Source organism: Lytechinus variegatus, chromosome 14, assembly GCF_018143015.1.
Source record: "Lytechinus variegatus isolate NC3 chromosome 14, Lvar_3.0, whole genome shotgun sequence".
NCBI classification, from domain to species: domain Eukaryota; kingdom Metazoa; phylum Echinodermata; class Echinoidea; order Temnopleuroida; family Toxopneustidae; genus Lytechinus; species Lytechinus variegatus.
Window position 1 is genome coordinate 7,650,915 of NC_054753.1, and position 19,726 is coordinate 7,670,640.

At 37.8% G+C, this 19,726-nt stretch overlaps 1 protein-coding gene across 1 annotated transcript; it reads left to right on the top strand.

Moving 5' to 3' along the window:
• Positions 1-13,601: 13,601 nt before the first annotated feature.
• Positions 13,602-14,759, top strand: LOC121427905 (probable G-protein coupled receptor No9). The gene has a single exon (XM_041624480.1). It carries the CDS (start codon positions 13,602-13,604, stop codon positions 14,757-14,759), a length of 1,158 nt encoding a protein of 385 aa, XP_041480414.1.
• Positions 14,760-19,726: the final 4,967 nt, after the last annotated feature.

Below are 19,726 nucleotides of genomic sequence, written 5' to 3' on the forward strand. Positions count from 1 at the left end.
CTTAATTGTACTCTTCAAATCATTGTCAGTTTTCATCATTTCAAAGAATAAAAGTGTTTCATCAACATATCAATCATTTTGTACAGTCTCCTCATTACAATCATGTACATAGGCGGCGGAATCGGGAGGGGGGAGACAGGCCCCCTCCCCCAATTTTTTTGTTGATAACCTTTTTTTTTGCTTGTCAAATTTTTACCTGTGTCCATCACAAAATTAAAGGTGGACCCCTTCTATTTTCTTTGGCTTCCGCCACCAATGCTCATGAATCTTAATTAACAATACATGACACCACTCCCCCTGGTTTTGATCTTCATCATTGTTGTCTATAATGTGACGGTGGTCATTTTAACCCAAGGCAAACGGCAAATCGTGAATGAAAAAGAAAAATAAAGAAATTGAAACCAGTACACTTATTCCCAGATACAATCCTTACATTACAATACGAACCCTATACACCAAAACGATCCTTATACCCCAATAAAACAGTAATACACTAGTACGAACCTTATATACACCAATACGAACCTTATACCCCATACGACCCTTATACACCAATGCCAACCTTATGCCCCAATACTATCCTTATACCCCAATACAACCCTTATACACCAATACGATCCTGGTACACCAATACGAACCCTATCATATGGCTGCAATAGACATTGACTGAATTATTTACAATCGCACTGGGAAACCAATTTTCGGAGAAATGAGTTGAAAAAAAAATGTGTTTCTTCATTTGCATTGTTTATGTACAGACAGGGCTTATGGCGGCCATTATGAATTTCAAAATACAGCATTAGTTACCGGAATGACGAAGGATATTGTATGTTCCGTTACAAATCCTATTGTAAGTCATTGTTACACCCACATTTCGCAATTGTTTTTGTATTTTGTTAATAATCATGTTTTCTGACAGTAGTCCACTCAAAGATCACTATCACATGCAATGATAGTGCTCTTGTTTTAAAATCATTCTTCCCATACATATTCTACATAATAGAGTATACAGGGGTATATGGCGGCTATTTTTGATATCAAGAAAATTAATATTTGGTCAAAAATCATTTTTAAGAGAGTTGAATTTCACCGTCAATTTGTGGATAATTCTATGATTTTCATGGATAATCTGAATATTTTGGCAGCCATATTGGATTTTGTCTTTTTATGCAATATTCTCAAGGTGGCAATAGTCCATTTTCTATGGCGCCTATTTCCTGTACAAAAATCCTAATACGTTTAAAGAACAATTTATTAAATCTTAGATTGCTGGAAAGAAAGTCGCAATTGAATATGAGAAAAGTAGTCGCCAAGCTACTGCATGCTTTCATTGCCACAATGTTGATAATCGTGATATTTGAAATTATCAATACTTATTTTTCCTCTTTATATCCGGCCCACATATGCATTTTATAGGATGCTGTAATATTATATGGATAGCCATTGTACTTTCTTATTCGATCAGTGATGTCGTAAAAATAATCCTGAAATTTTTGTTGTAGGGATCCATCATGGCGTCGGGAAGAGGGGATGCTGGGGATACAAAAACACTCCCAAGGTTTCCGGGGGGGGGGGTGCTGCGTGTATTATTGGCCATTGACAGCACCCCCTAGAAATCTGTTATCTTTGTTGAATAGCATAGGCGGCGGAAGTTTAGTTGATAACCTTTTTTTTTTTTTTTTTTTGCTTGTCCAATTTTTTTTACATGTGTCCATCACAAAATTTTAGGTAGACCCCCGTAATTCTTATCGCTTCCGCCGCCAATGTTGAATAGAAAACAAAAAAATATCATAAATTTGTAGCGTAAACCTTTTTTCCTTGTCAAATTTAAACAGCACCCCTGTTAAAAATCGTTCCCAGGACCCTGATCTAGTATTATATTCTGTTTGATGGTCGTAAGACGTCGAAACATGTTTTCCTTATGCGTTGTTATTGTGAAATAATTTCTATCTGATGATTTCGTTGTCTCATTTATTGCAAATTAGTTTCGAAAGCTGAGCGAATTGGTTAGTAATTTCTTCTTATCATCTCAGAATGCAAACTATTCTCTTCGTCATCATAATTATTATTTATTCTTGGACGCCGCGAGCAGCAGGTAATCATTTCATTTGTTTGTTGCCAATACTAAGTTTAAAATGACAATGTTGAATATTGTGATGAATCGAACCTGAGTAATATTGGAAATTCCATCTAAATCTCAAATATATGTATTATAAGATCATTACAGCGGTTTGCTTTGTGTCATTTTCATTTTCATATTTTCATCAATCATAATTTTGTGATTAAAGACCGTGCACTGTATTTTGTATTTCACTTAGCATGCTGAGTGAAAAATTTCATTTAGAAAAAAGAAAGAAAAAATCCCGCCATGTTAATTTGTCGATTTATCATAACTTATGATTTTATAAGGTATCTGAAAAAAAAATGTTTTTGTTTTCAGCGAATTCCTTGAGATCCTAAAAACAATCAATTACATTGTACATGATGGATAGAGAAACAATAAAAATGAAGTAATGAAGTATCTTGGTCGCAGTAATTTACCACGACCTCTCTTCAGACGGGCATTACTCCAAACTACCCTCCGCCTTTACTCGGACCAACCAAGAAGTCTGTCGAAAATAAATGAATCAAAACAGCATTTTTATAGTCCGTGACTCTGGACAAACAACTTTTTTTCAATTTTTCGTTAGCTCCAAAGCTGACGTCGAAATCATTGCTGTACTTACGGTTCACCATTTTTTTTCAAAGACCTTCAACTATACTTCCTCAATTTACGAGCATTTTAAATACATTTACAGTATTCTTGAATCCTCCGTACGGTACATCGTGATGAGAAAAACTACCAAACGTTAGCACTGTTAGAAAATTCATCCTTAAAATAAAAAAAGTTCCTGCAGCAGAGTCTCGAGAGCACATGTAATCTTACCAGATCGCGTAATCTTACAGGAAATTGGCATTTGGTGTATGGAGCCTTACAAATTTCCTTAAAAACACTCCCTTGTTAAGCAGACCTGGGTCCCGAAACACAAAGGTTAGCGATTGATCGTACGCTTGATTTTCACGATGGATTGTACACTGTAGTCAATGGAAGCAATCGTAGAAAAATGTTCTACGATCATTGCTAAGTTGTGTGGTACGGGTCCCTGTTCTGTTAAATTGCAGAAAGTTTCATGTTTTATGAATTTACAGAATGATTCCGCTATTGCTTTCTGCAAAATCTCTTTAAGTTTCTGTAAAATCGGGTTTTTTTTACAGTATGGGAGGTCAATAAAGCAGTTATGGGGAAATAGGTGTAGGGTTTGCTGTGCCAGCACTTCTTTGTATGTAGTTGATTGAGGAAAATCTAATTTTGCTATCTCCAAGTGGTTCCAAAGAATAAAAGTGGTATGCTGCAAAGGGGGAAACGCCTTTTACCTCAATGGGGCTCCAAAATTTTACAAGAAATGGGCAAAATACGCAAAATTGGTGGGGGTGATTTCAGCAGCCCCCTAAAAGATGTAGGCTTTGATGTGCTATCACTTCTTTATACGTAGCAGATAGAGGAAAGGTTACTCTTTCGTTTCCAAGTTGTTTTAAAACAATAAAAGTGGCTTACAGAAACATCTTTTCGCCTCAATGAGGGCTCCGGATTTATAGATTTTTCCATAAATTGCCAAAATATGAAAAAGGGGTGATTGGCTTTAGCAAACCCCGTAGGGGATATACTTTGCTGTAACAGCACTTCTTTGAATTTAGCTGATAGAAGAATTTTTTTTTTTCATCCCCAGTTGCTTACAAAACAATTAAATCGGTTTAATGCAAAGGGGGAAACGCCTATTGCCTCAATGGGGCTAAAAATTGCGAATTTTCCAAGAAATGAGCAAAATACAAATAGGGGTCGGTGACTTCGGCAGACCCCTGAGGGTTAGGATTTGCTGCGCCATCACTTCTTTATATGAAACTGATAGAGAAAAGCCTGCTCTTTTGCCTCCAAGTGATTTATAGACAATAAAAGTTTTTTCTTCGTAGCAAAACACCGCTTTGTCACATTGGGGGCTCCAAAAAGCATATGTAGTTGAGCTACGGATAAGGGGGTAACTTTGACAAGATATTGCGGGACTATGCTTTGATGTTCTTAACGTAATTGCATGCAGCATGCAGAGCAATGCATCCTCTAACTTTTTCTAAGAGATTTCATTAACGTAAAAGTTGCTTTAATATGTAGGAAAAGCCCTTTGCCCATATATCAATTATAGTAATATACACCTTTCTATCCCTATACGTCATTGTATTTACGCATGTTTAATAGGCACACCAACAAAGGCGAAGCAAGACCGATTTAATCTATTGTACTATCTTCAAAGGCATGCCAGCGATCGCGTTGTAGTCGATATCAAAAGTTTGACTGGGACACGGACTTTTTTGGGTGTCATTTTATCGCAATATCGCATAATTCATTCGGATGTATTTGCCTTAATCTAAGCAAGATTTGCAGATGGAGCTCACTTTTTACGACTTTCTTACTGCGTTCGTTTCATACTAAGGTACTCGAGAATGCCTTGAGTACTTCTTACGTCAAACGAACGGCCGTCGTATGACTCTGTGTACTCCATTTGTCAAGGGGGTATTGTCTCGGGGGGGGGGGGGGGGTTATTCCCGGTTGTAATTGTCATCAGGGGTTATTGGCCGGGGGGGGGGGTAATTGCCCGGGGGTAGTTGTCCGGGGGGGTATTTGTCCAGGCGATATTTATCTTGACACGCGTGAGGATATCGTGTTTACAGCCGTCATCGTTCGTCGAAGCTCAATCCGCGGCAAAACTATCCTGTATGTCTCAGATCATGCCGTGTACCACCTGATTGTTGTTTCTGTAATAAGCCCCCCCCCCCCCACCACCACCAGCCTACCCTTGCATAACCATTCCACTGCCCTTAACAATTGGATAAATGAAACGTTTTCATTAGCATTATAAAAGTTTTTTCGGTTGGATGCATCACTAAACCGAATTTCATAATCAGATAATAGGTAAATACATGTATTAATTGATGTACACACTATTCTATGCATGAGCTTCTTGAATATTTCTTGGTTTTCCACTTTTGTCAAAGAGTGCGCATGCCCACTCGGATGGGAAAGCATAGGACTCGGATGTTACCAAACTCCATCACCTGTATACATGTATAATGACTACCGGACCGCTGTATCAACTTGCAATTCAATGGGTGGTTATCTCTTCGTTCCTAACAATGATGATGAGATGGTGATGTTCCATGTCAGCGCCTGGATCGGATGTGAATACCATAGCTTGACACATTCTTTTAAATGCATGGATGGTACTCGGATAGATTTCAACAGTCGTAAGTTTTTATTCATAAAAGAAACCCCTCTTTTCCACCTCGTATACTACAAGATTCTGATGCGTCAATGTCATCTAATAAACTAGGAAATCTTGTTCATGTTTGCGCATGCCCAACAGAGATACAATCCTTTGCAAATGCAGGGATCGTTGCAATAGGAAGGAAAATCAATGATGTCATTGACGACATAACAACGTTATTACATGTATGTCAACATGGCGTGATATACTATCTTGCCAAGTCGCATAGAAACAGTTGTATTTCAACATGAATAGGCCCTTATTTCCCCTAGTCGACATATGAAGTCTTTATCTCTAAAAGTAAGCCTACTGAATTAAAATGTTCAACAAATATGTGACAAAAGTTGGAAAGAAATGACGTAGATGAAGGGTGATTGTTTATTGCTATCGAGACAAAGAACATCCAAGAATTCTGCTGAAAATTGGTGAAAGAAACCATCGGTTTAGTCGTTGACCCTGGATAAAAAATTATAAGCAATATTTTTCGTCAGCTCCTTTGGATTTGATTGCCGTGTTCAGGTTCACAGATTTTCGACAAAGTCTATCCAGCTGTTCTTTGTCAAATTTTATCTATCACGTCTATACTGGATGTGAACTAAGTAAGTAATTCTATTTTAAAATTTCACTTATTTTTCACAAAACAATTACATGCACAACTCAATGATATGCTTATGAGAGAGGCGCTTACGTCCCTTACTATTTGTTTTTTTTTAATTTCACAATACTTTTATTTTTACAGATTTGAAAATAAGGATCATCATGTTGGAACCACAAACATGATAACTACACATGTCCAGGGAGGAATAAAACTTTGTTTCACATGACGAGGAGAAAATTTGAATATTTCATATTTCATATAATGAAATATAAATAGAAATAGTGAGTGCATGATGTCATCACCAGTCTCGTCATTTGCATACTGACCAGGCTGTGAATGTAATTATTACGTGAGAGTAAGCAAAACTTAAATATGTCATAACTTTCTTGTTTTACATCAGATTGTTATGAAATAATTATTCGGCCTTATGCTTAACTGATTTTCTTTTGTTATTCAATTCAAATTTTGGTTGGGGTGGACTTGTCCTTTAAAGTTATGTTCTCCAGGAAAAACATAATCTTTTTGTCCTTAACAGATTGGTGGTCTGATGACAATACCTACGAATCGCAACATGCGCTAAGTCTACAATTAGTAATTTGCTTATACACCTCTAACGGCAAATTATATGATGCCATATGTTCAGTGGGATATAAAGCTACAAAGTGCGAAGGTAATGAAATAGACTCACTTGTCTCTGCCTCTAAATTTGTTTCATTTAGGTTTATATACTCGCTAATCAAAATCATTTTTCCAAAGATGGTCCTTTGACCAATCGATCTCTTATGTTATAATGTATTCATTACAACAACATATTTGGTTTCTCCGTTGAAAATTTAATTAGAGGTTAGCCTCCTATAACTGAGGTGCAGTAACATCACATAAGACACGTCCGTGGACCCATGCATAAGTTAAACAATGATAAGTGCCAGTTATAACGATTTCAAAATGAGTTCGTACAGAATCCAGCAAAATGACCACCCAATTAGGTGTCTGTTCGCATGAATAATAAATATGTGCCCAATGATTCCGACAGAGTAATTAACAAGAGATCAGCAAAATACCTATATGGGATTTGAGCCAATTGTCCGGCCTTTTTCCAAGCACTGATAATACACTCTCTTATATGTGCTTTTCTGTGTTGGTAATTTTCAATGTGATTTTTTACAGCTTAGATTTCATGATTTTACAAAGTTGATTTAATGTAATTTTACCAGATCTAGATCTACGATAATATCGTGAAAACAAATCTCGCTCTTACCAAATTTGTCATGAAAACAGTGTTCACTGCTGTTTATCTACTAAAAATTTCAAGAACGTTTTTATTTGGTCATATTCTCATGATCAATTAATACCATCTTAAATATGCATGAGATGAAGCATCGAGGAAACTACAGAGTGGCCAAGCGCAGGAAGTTTGTTTTAAGATGAATGTGAATGTTCTAGAATCAGGGAGCGAATGAACGACGTGCCCTGAGGCAAAGAATGTGTTGCCAACATATTGTACTATTTATGAGCCATCATTAATGCTGAAAGTTTACTCATCAAACGCTTATTTTGTTGTTGTTGTAATAATCAAATTATGCTATTCTTTTTCCTGTTTATTTTATACTCAATATGTTGCTGTGAATAAGATTTTGTCTGATATCAGACTCTTGAGTCTTTTAAGAATAAATAATAATAATAATAATATACATCGGAACGACGTCTCTAAGCGCGTTACAGACATATTGTTACCCCGGTCATCGGATCCTTGCATGCCTGCATACAATGTATGCACCTTCAGTACCTTTTCCTCAATAACTGTACCTTTTCCTCAAATTCTATGCAGTCGAGCCTCTCCCGGACCCTCAACAACAGACATATCGTCACACGGTCAGCATCTTTGCACCGGATACAGATCGGGAGAGTCGTGCTTTCATTGGCTATTGTAGCAATGATCACGTGGTAAAGCTGGCGCCGATCGGAGGAAAGCCACGCTACGATGTAGTTTGCAATGATAAATGTTACTAGACTGTCTAATTCATTTTTTTCAGCAGATACTGACATCTGCGGATAATTTTATTGATACAGTCATCTTATAAAACTTAATACTGATTGTAATAAGTATATGTAATGCACACGATGCAAGGTTCTTACCTCTGTCATTTTACCTCAGCCATTTTTCATTTTAACCTGGCACCCTAAATGTTAAACTCAAGGGGTGATTTTATTTGCAAAAGGTGAGATATTGTATGCATGCGAAAACACGCGAAAATCTTTTCCACTGAAAAAGATTCTTCAATAAACTAATCCTTATTCCCTTTTTTCTGAATAATTCTTTTCGGGTTTCAAGATTATTAGAGTATCCACGAGCGTACCTACGGGGGGGGGGGCAGACTGCCCCCTAACGAGTCACAGCCCATGCAAGAAACGTATCCCTGCCCCCCCCCCTCCTGACGAGTCACAACTGATAACTGATCCCTGACGATCCACCATTGGCCCCCTTATTTGAAGTTGATTTTTTTGTCCCACCTGCATAGCAGAGTGAGACTATAGGCGCCGCTTTTCCGACGGCGGCGTCAACATCAAATCTTAACCTAACATGACTAAGGTTAAGTTTTTGAAATGACAGCATATGGACCTAGTTCATGAACCTTGGCCGTAAGGTTAATCAAGTATTACTGAACATCCTGCCTGAGTTTTAAGTTACATGACCAAGGTCAAATTTAGGGTCAATGAACTTAGACCATGTTGGGGGAATCAACATCAAAATCTTAACCTAAGGCTAAGTTTTTGAAATGTCATCATAACTTAGAAAATATATGGACCTAGTTCATGAAACTTTAACATAAGGTTGATCAAGTATGACTAAACATCCTCCATGAGTTTCACGTCACACGACTGAGGTAAAAGGTCATTTACGGTCAATGCACTTATGCAAAATTGGGGGTATTTGTTGAATTACCATTATAACTTTGAAAGTATGTTGGTCAAGCTCATAAAACTTGGACATAAGAGTAATCAAGTGTCACTGAACATCTTGTGCGAGTTATAGTAGTTTTCAAAGTCAGCACTGCTGCTATATTGAATCGCGTGTTGCAGGTGAGACCGCCAGAGGCATTCCACTTGTTTTTTTTTTGCTTGTCAATTATTTTTCTGGTGTGAAATCCTTTATATGTGGTTGAAGACCCTTTTTTTTTCGTTGTCAATTTTTTGGCGGACGATTTTGCCCCCCCCCCTTTGAAATATCCTAGGTACGCTACTGAGTGTATCCCAAAAGGGAGCCCTCTGTCTGCATAAAGGGACAGAATCCGAGTAACCTGTAGGATACAATTCTCTTTTTCAGGATAAAAACAGTAAGAAGAAAATGAAATCACTGGGAAAAGTTACTCCAAAAATGGGAATGTAAAGATTGAGGAAAAAGAGGCAAAACTGCACGAAGCATGAAGCAAAAATAGTAACGGGTTGGTGGTAATATAGTCAAACATTACTGGTCACTATTATACCCAACAAACAACAACAGTTATTTTTAGGCTGATGAAAAGTTTAGAAGCCGTGTATGTCATGGCGCACGAATATACAATAAATATGTAGAAATTTTCAACTCCCCAATTACTTTTAAAGTAATTGGGGAGTTCTACAAATGTGACATCACAATTATTTCGATCGAGGATGTCGCATCCAGATGCTCACAACTCAATCATTATTGGCTGAATTTTGCAAACATTCATTGATTGCTTTTTGTTTCAGATTGTGTTTTTAAAGTAGCTTATTTGTTCCCATGATTCATTCTCCTTTAAGTTTCTTCATCTTTTTGCCTGTTCTTTTCATTTTTTTTCATACGTGCCTTGTTTATTACTCTAAAACTGTTATGTTAATGGTGGTTTTCATCATCCATTGCCTGAGAAAGAGGTTGAAGGCGCTCTTTGAAATTGGAAAATAGATAATTATGGTCGTGTAGCAGCTACATTCGTCGAAATCGAAAGCATTGAGCATAAACTGTGCCTTCTATATATATCTTATCACCAAGGTTATTTTTATTAACAGAATGGTGTAACATCCATAGCCCGCGCATTGTTCTAACATCATGGGATCGATGATTTCATTAAAAAAAAATCTTGAAATTTAATAAAAAAAATACTTTAGAATAGGCAATATTTTCATCACAATGGAAAAATAAAAATGCCCAAAATAAACGCCAAATGTTGGTTGGACACATAAATATCCTCATGGAGCATTTTTTACCCAATTTTTGTTAAAGTGTATATGGTCCAAGTAGGAGAACGAAGGCAGGTTCTAATAGTTTATCTGAACGAACCGACTAGGAGAAAAAAAATATAACGATTTCATCATGAAAGAATATAGGCCTAAACAGAAAAAGGTTATTACAATAGTGATTCTTGATTAAGACTAATGCAAAGTTATCGAAGTCAATTACCTATTGGAGGTAATTATATTAGACATCTTATGAAAATACCATTCATAAATCATATTCAAACGAATTCAAATGCAGGATAAATGCTATTATGATATACATGTACAACATAATATGTCATCTATTCAGATTTACATATCAGCGCACACCCATAAGTATGCGTGTAAGCACTCTCACGATTGCACACACTGATTTATGAAATGTACTATACTAATGTATAAGGGTCGTATTAGGTTTTAAGGGTACCTTTTTTCATCTTTTTTCCATTCACGATGTGCCATTTCCTTTGGTCGAAATGAATTACGTCACATATTTTTCAAGCCCACAAAAGCCCCCTTGAATTATTTAAATGTCGGGTGGCAAAGGCACTGGTTGTTAAAATGGTTGGGCTTTATCTGTATATCGGATGAATATACCAATCTTCAGAATGCACTTCGCATTAGCAGACAACATCTCCATATGTACTGTATATATATATATATAATGTATACATTTATACACCAATACAACCCTTATACCCCATTACGAACCGAATACAGTGCGTCCCACAAACCCCCCCCCCGAGATTTAGCGATTTACCATAACTTAATCATAAATACAATAGAAAATGACCTACCAATGTAAAGCTTACAATCTCCTCTTTTATCTGGTATTACTTAGGTTATTCCTCATTCACGCATGAGTGAGCATAAACAATTAGAAAAAAGGATGCCAAAAAGTCATTTGGCGGGGGGTGTCCACATTTCAAAAATTAATTCACATGACTAAAAAGTTCAATATCTGCTCTTTTATTTGATACCTTAATCACAAACAATGGCCAAGAAGTAAAAAAGTTATGATCCCTCAAAACAATGCTTGCATTTCCATAATTTCATTAAATAAACTTGTTTTCACCGGTTTCCCACAGAAGCTATCGCACGACAACAAAAGACTTCATGCATGGCTGGTCGTCAACAGAACGGAGTGTCGAATGAGTTTGAACGCTAGCATTTAAAATCTCTTCATTTTATGAAATTATTGAAATCAAGCCTTGTTTCAAATAACCAGAACTTTGTTATTTTTTGACAATTTTCTGTAATTGAGGTATCAAATTAAACAGCAGATTTATTTTAGTTATTTTATTTGTCGTTTTATTTTAACATGGTAGCCCTTTCAGTTACAAAAACTGCTCGACCAAGGGGCCCTGTATCAACAGTATCATCAGAAAACATGACAAAACAATATCACATAAAAAAATCGTCAACAAAATGAACATATATGAGAAGAAAATGTAATGCATAAAAGTAAAAAAAAAATCCAAATCACTATGAACTTATAATAACAGAAAGTAACAGAAAGTATTAATGGATATCTTAAAAACATATTTGCGAGAGGGAAATCGATTTACATTGTTTTTTAAAAGAATTAATGGAATTTGCTAAACGGAGAGAAGGGGATAACGTATTCCATATTTTAGAGCCATGATAACAAAATGATCTTTTATAATATTCGGTTTGAGGTTTTTCAATAAAAAGAGGACAGTTAATTGAATATCTATTTTCGAAATGTATTGTTCTATGACCCACTATATCCTGAATATATTTGGGGGTTATATTGTGCATCACTTTATACATCCATATTTTAAATTGGCAATCAACTCTATCTGTGACGGATTGCCATCCTAAAGATGATAATAATGTAATTCCGGGAGTTAAATATTGTGCGTTAAGTATCAGACGTGCATACCGGTTTTGAAGCTTTCGTAAGTTATCCAGATGGCACTTTGCTGAACAGGCCCATAAAATTATACCATAATCAATATGTGATAATATTAGTCTCTAATATATATATATATATTTTTAGTTCTTTTTGGTAAATAAAATCTAATGCATTTTATACATGATATGGTTCTCGATATTTTTAGAGACAATTTTTGATATATGTGAATTCCACTTTAGACAATTATGACATACAACACCAAGATATTTAACTTCATTTACAATCTCAATAAAACTTTCTCTAAAGGTCAAAGAAACAGTTTTATTTCTTATGCGATTTCTAGTTCCAAATAGCATAAGCTTGCACTTTTTGATATTGAAAGTTAAATCATCCTTTTCAATGTGATCAACTATCTTTTTGAACTCATGTTTAAGTGTTTTTTCAACAGTTGCAATTTCCTTGCCTTGGCAAAATATTGCTGCATCATCAGCGTACAAACAAATTTTAGTATTTTCACAGTAGGGCGGGCGGGCAAATTTCAAAGGTCATTGATGAAAATTGTAAACAAAAGGGGCCCTAATATTGATCCCTGTGGGATTCCAGAATTAATAGATCGAAACCCAGACTGAGCACCATTAACTACAACACATTGTACTCGATCACTTAGATAGCTTTCAAAGCATTCAAATTGTCTTTCCTTTATATCATATTTTCTTAATTTATACAGCAAAATGTTATGATTTACTGAGTTAAATGCGCGGTTTAAATCCAGGAATAAAACACCAGAGATAAGTCCTTTATCGATTCCCCTCAGTAAGAAGTCATTTACATCAACCAGTGGTGTTCCTGTCGAGTGGAGCTGGAGGAAGCCCGATTGCCTGTCACTTAGAAGGCCATGGGGCCATTATCATTAAGATAATCATACAATTGCGAGTGTACTGCTTTTTCTAAGATTTTTACAATTTGGCTTTACGATGGCTTCTATTCATATCGTACATAGAATTGGTGTTTCTCGTCCATTCTTGTTAACCTTTTAATACTATGCGGGCATGACATATACATCCACACGATGTCTTTATTTATTTTGAAATGTGAAATGAGTTGCCCATCAAGGAAATGTCACCAAACTAACCTTCACTTTAATTAACTGTAAACGCAAGACGACAGCGTTATAAGAATTACTTTTGACTTTATTTGTAATCCTCCCGCGATTATTCATACTTCTTTTATTGAGACATAAATTTTATTGAGACATAAATGCACGTTTTAAGGCCAAGTGTTTGTTGCTGACTCGAATGATACAACAGTTAAACTGTTGGAAGTATAAATACACAAGTATTTAAGAATCTTGAAACCACTTTATTTAAGGAGTTGTCATCAACTGCAATCAACTGCAAACGATGACCCTCAATTAGACTTGCTTGCAGGCTATAATTCAGCATCAAATGACGTTTGCCAGTACGACAAACACAGCGACATCAATAAAACCCAAAAAATTGCTGATTTGATTTTCCATACGACCATATTAATTTTAGGAATGCCAGGCAACGCCGCCATCATTCGCGCTTATACCTGGAAGAAACGTAAAACGAGCACGGACATCCTCATAACTGGTCAAGCGGGAGTCGACTTGGTCGCCAGCACATCCATACCTGTATGCATTTTTCTGCTGAGACTTCTAGAGTTCAATGCCGATCTCATGTGTCGGATAGTAGCTCTCGGTTTGTTCTTGGGAGAAGTTTACGCTCTTGCTTCGATCTTGCTAACTTTGGCAATCAGTGTCGACCGCTACTTGGCTGTCTGTCGTCCATTACGTCGTCGGATCACGGCACGAGCGTCGGGTTTCATGGTAGCGGTATGTATTCTAGTAGCCATCGTCACGAACATCCCATTCGTCACCTTCAGTGTAGTCCCAGACATAAGTTCTGACGGAAGCATCAAGTGCGAATCATCGGCACCGAATAAACTGACTCTTTCGTTCCTTGTTGTGTACCTGGGCCTGTTTTTCTTATCTTTTTCAACAATTTCTGTAATGTACGGCCTCGTGTACAACTCTTTGCGGAAGAGGTCTAAGATTCACGCCGACCTGATCAACAATGGACATGGTCTTCCTACGGTCAGTCAAGATGTAGGTATTGGTACAACTTCGACAGGAAGTGAGACGGTAGCACCGGGCATTTACGCTGATATCCTGGGACAAGAAACCATACTGAAAGATGCAAACACTAGAGACAACGCCAATGTCTTTGATAGAAACGATCATTCTCTGACAAGTCCGGTAACTTCGTTTCCGAAAATAGCCGACGAGGGCCTCGATGATGGTGATAGCCTTTCTTTGAATGCACGAGACTCTCACCTTCTATCTTCCCAACCTCTAGGTTTGTCTTTACAGCTATCTATTCCTGTTGCTGCTCCACCAAAGTTGATCAAGAACAAACACTATTCTGATCATGGACGGAAAACTACTCGCATGCTTCTCATCATAACAGCTTTCTTCTTCGTAACGTGGACCCCTAAACTTATTATCCCTCCCTTACCAATATTGTTTAAGTGTCGAGCCCCGATCGTCATCAACATTCTGCTAGATCTCGTGCTTCTCAACCACATCGTTAACTTCTTTGTGTATTATATTGTCAACAATAGCTTCAGAAATGATGTTAAGGAATCTTTTAAATTTTGCAGATTTGCTAAATAATTCTGGCAATGAATCAAGTAACGCAAGCCATGAAAATAGTTTTGTAATTCAGAAAGGAATCAGGATGGAATCCTTGTTAACTTGACGACTGTAGTCTCGGAATGCTCCTGCAACAACTCAATTTAGGAGACTAGCAATCGCAAGAAAATGAATTATATCTTTTGAAAAGCATAATTTTCATGCGGATTGTCAGATGACATGTGTTTTAAACGTGTATCTTGTTGGTGTTGCATAAGGCTATTCGTAAAGTTACCTACGACGTTACACACGATTCTAATATTTCGTCGGCAGTCACCCGTACCCAAGGGCGCCGGAAGCGGAGGGGCAGGGGGCACTCCCCCCCCCCAAATAAAATTTTTTTTGGGGAAAAACGAGATTTTGCCCCCCAACGTGCCCCCCTAAAGAAAAAAATGATAAATTATTCAAGGACAAAAGTAAACGATGAAGGCACTTTTCTGCCTAAAAATTTTCATGCGGATTGTCAGATGACATGTGTTTTAAACGTGTCTCTTGTTGGTGTTGCATAAAGCTATTCGTAAAGTTACATACGACGTTACACATGATTCGTTTATCGCTAAAGCCCCTTTTCAGCCCCTTTTTCACCTTCACGGATGCAACACGGATCATCACGGATCTCAGTCCGTGTACGGAAAAGTACGGAGTCTACAAGGATAGGCAAGGTAGCAATAGGGATCCTGTTTGATATGCTCCCGGAGCCAACACGGAATACCCGGATGATCACGGATGTTACTGGGTCTTTACACGGACCTTACCACTTCTTGTCGCCGGCATCTTGCTAGAATGAAGTTTCGTCCCTTTTCGCAACATCTGGAGCATGCTTGGTTATGAATACGGACAATTGTTCATGTACGCAAACAATACAAACATTTGACCCCGGATAAAGCCGGTATCAACAAGGATCACCCGGTTCTTACAAGGAGCCTCCCGGATGCATTCGGTAGCTACACGGATGTACAAGGAGGCTACAAGGATGAACACGGATGATTATCAGTCCGTGTACTCCGGGATGAAAAATTTAACATGTTCAATTTTTCTCCCGGACATGCCGGTACATCAAGGATGGCGCCGGATGAGTAGCCGGAGTGTACACGGTAGTCCCGGACTGTACACGGATGACCCCGGATTGACAATCCGGGATGATCCGTGTTGCTTCCGTGAAGGTGTAAAGCCCCTTTTACACCTTCACGGATGCAACACGGATCATCACGGACTGAGATCCGTGATGATCCGGGGTGCCAAATTTGTATTTTCCTAGCATTCCCGGAGTGAGTACGGAGTTAACTGGTTATTAACACGGATATGTACGGAAAAGTACGGAGTCTACAAGGATAGGCAAGGTAGCAATAGGGATCCTGTTTGATATGCTCCCGGAGCCAACACGGAATACCCGGATGATCACGGATGTTACTGGGTCTTTACACGGACCTTCACGGTTGCTCACATTCTGTACTGGGATATATCAAGTGCATTAGGCAAGTATTCTGACGATAAAATACATAGAAAAATTGACCTAAATATTATATTTAAGGGCCAAACAATTATCATAATGATACAAATGCTATTTGTACCCAAAATGATAAACTTTTTAGGTGTAATTATCAAATTGTACATGATATTGCAAAATATGCATACATTTGCATAATTAATTAGCCGCAAACAGAAATAACAAATTTTCCCGAATGGTACATGTTATGTATGCAGGATTTTGCAGTATCCAAGTCGATGAAAGCGAGTATTATAAAAGAATATTGTAGAAATAAGATTTTAAATGGTCAATTTGGCAGCCATTTTGTTTATGCAAATTAGGTGGTCAAGACATTAAAAATTGGCTTGGGAACCGGTCTTATCAGATTCAGCACCTTCAAATTAGGTGAAATAGACCGGTTTCCAACTTTTACCCCAAAATGCTCCTTGAATTCAAATTCTCCCAATATCATATTGGTCTTGTCTAGTTATGAATACGGACTATTGTTCATGTACGCAAACAATACAAACATTTGACCCCGGATAAAGCCGGTATCAACAAGGATCACCCGGTTCTTACAAGGAGCCTCCCGGATGCATTCGGTAGCTACACGGATGTACAAGGAGGCTACAAGGATGAACACGGATGATTATCAGTCAGTGTACTCCAGGATGAAAAATTGAACATGTTCAATTTTTCTCCCGGACATGCCGGTACATCAAGGATGGCGCCGGATGAGTAGCCGGAGTGTACACGGTAGTCCCGGTCTGTACACGGATGACCCCGGATTGACAATCCGGGATGATCCATGTTGCTTCCGTGAAGGTGTAAAAGGGGCTTAAGCGAAGAAATATTATAGCACAAGAAGGGGTCACCCGTCATGCAAACGTCGGCATGCGGCTCCATAAATCATCTGCACCAAAACGACAATGAATCAATAAAAAAGGTGGAAATTTTGTCTGCCGCTTTATTGAACTCGGTCTCGCCTAACCTCTGGACCGCCTCCGTGATCTAGTGGTTAAGGCATTGTCATTCAAAGCCAGGTACCCGGGTTCTATTCCCAGCGGAGGCATGTTTTCGACCTTTGATTCCGAATGGATGATAGCTCTGAGGGACCTGGAGTGAAGCTATGCATCTATCATTTGCTAATTGTCATTACTTTCATTACATAAACCCCTCAAAAAAGTTCGGAAATGTGAGTTTTAATTTCTCGCATCTCTCAATGTTACACAATGCATATTTGATATCATTCAGTTTGGAGAAATTAATGGCCAAACAGAGATTTCCAAACTTTTTTGAGGGGTTTATATATAAAGTAATCACAAAAGGAAATAAAAATCGTAGATTTTAAAAGAGCATAGCTCTCAAAAATGAAAGGTAAAGTCACACTCTTCGTCAGTGCCCATGATGTGACAAAAAAAGAGAATTCAAAATCTGTTTCTGAAACAGTCTAGAAAACACGTCTGTTCATGGGCATACGGATTGTGAAACTAATTTTTTCAAAGAAATCATTGCGATGAAGATGGAGGAATCGCACTGTAAAAGACGCATCTGAAGACGCGTTACCATGACTGCAAGATGACAATGGCGAATCACCGGCTCCAAAACAGGAAAATCTGAAAAGGGCCTCACCGCCAACAGTCGAAGTTCAGCAGTAAAAAAGTACCTGATTAAAATAGAAATAGTTTGCTTCGGCACAAGGAATAACGTAATCACAAAAGGTTTAGTAAATGCCGTGGGAATAAAATCATAGATTTTAAAAGGAGCATAGCTCTCAAAAATGAAAGGTAAAGTCACACTCTTCGTCAGTGCCCGTGATGTCACAAAAAAGAAGAGAATTACAAATCTGTTTCTGAAACAGTCGTTAAAACACGTCTGTTCATGGGCATACGGATTGTGAAACTCACCTTTGAATTCTCTTTTTGGGGGGTCACATCATGGGCACTGACGAAGAGTGTGACTTTACCTTTCATTTTTTGAGAGCTATTATATGCTCCTTTTAAAATCTACGCTTTTATTTCCACGGCATTTACTAAACCTTTTGTGATTACTTTATTATGCCGAAGCAGACTATTTCTATTTATATATTGTATAATTATTGATTCCAGGACATGATTGATTTGTCGATATCATAATAACATGATCAAAAAGCTATAAGACCGACTGAGGCTGCTACTCCAGTAAAAAAACAACTTATAAATGATGTGAACATAAATTAAAACTTTCAGAAAAATTTAACAGAGACATAGGCAGACCACTGAAAAGGGATGTCATTATCATATTACCTCCCTCACACTGGTTTCCGAATTTATCCCGGTGCTGTCACAGGAAAGCCGCAATAAAATGCATTCACAATGTGAAATTTATCCCGGCACAGTCCCAGGATAAATTTCATATACCCAACGACATTCACACTGCAACAATTGATGTTTATTACCTCAGTGTCAAAACATGTGACTCCATGAGTGACCCTACTCTGATATACTGGATTTTTTTTTTTTTATAAAACAAGTGCACAGCTTGTAACCAATAATGCATATAGCATTTCCATTTATTTGAAAGCAGGATAAAAGAGCATTGTGGATTAAATGCCTTGCTCACGGGCATAGGTGCTGCGGCCGGGGATCGAACTCCGGACTTTCCATGTATAGCTTTACATAGAAAAAACGAATCATTACCACAAGATTAAGATGCCCTCAAAGTATAGTAAAGATCACAAGTGGTTTATCCCGGTGTTTTAGCGTTGTGCCTTCACACTAGCCACCTTTCGCAAACCTCGGGGATGGTAACATTAGGGTCCCGTAACACAAATATTAACGATCAATCGTTCACTCGATTTTTAAGATAGATTGTACGTGATATTCAAGGGAATCAATCGTAGAAAGCTGTTCTACAATCATTTCTAAGATTTGTGTTACGGGCCCAAGACCTGCGTTTCGTGTGCAAAATTCTTTCACGCGACACCATTGTGGAAATAGAAAATTCCGCGCTTTCAAGTACGTACTACTGCTCATAACCTCATGCCCACCTCATACCGGGCCTGTACTCTGGACGCGGGACTGGGTACATCATGAGTAACAAAAGGCGTACGTGGTTTATTATTACATGGCTAATGTAAGAAAGTGGTTTTCCAAACAAATCGAGTACATAATTAAGTGAGGAAAAACTAACTGAATTATAAGGCTTAGGTATGTATCTGCAGTTCATTTAATCGATATTGTATCTAACTTGGATTTTTGGTGGATCTCTTGCAATCAAATCCGTTGGTCATATTCACCTCTCCATGTAAATCATTTCGCATTCGTTATCTGCACAGCAAATCTGTCTATAAACGATCTTGATTTTGTTTCTCTCTTGCTGGTTCCTTATACACAATGGAAGCCACCTCGCGCACAATGTAAAGAACATAATATGTCCATGTGCATGGGGCATTATGTTTAACTTTCTCCCGAAATGGGGGATTATATTTAAAATTTCCGGG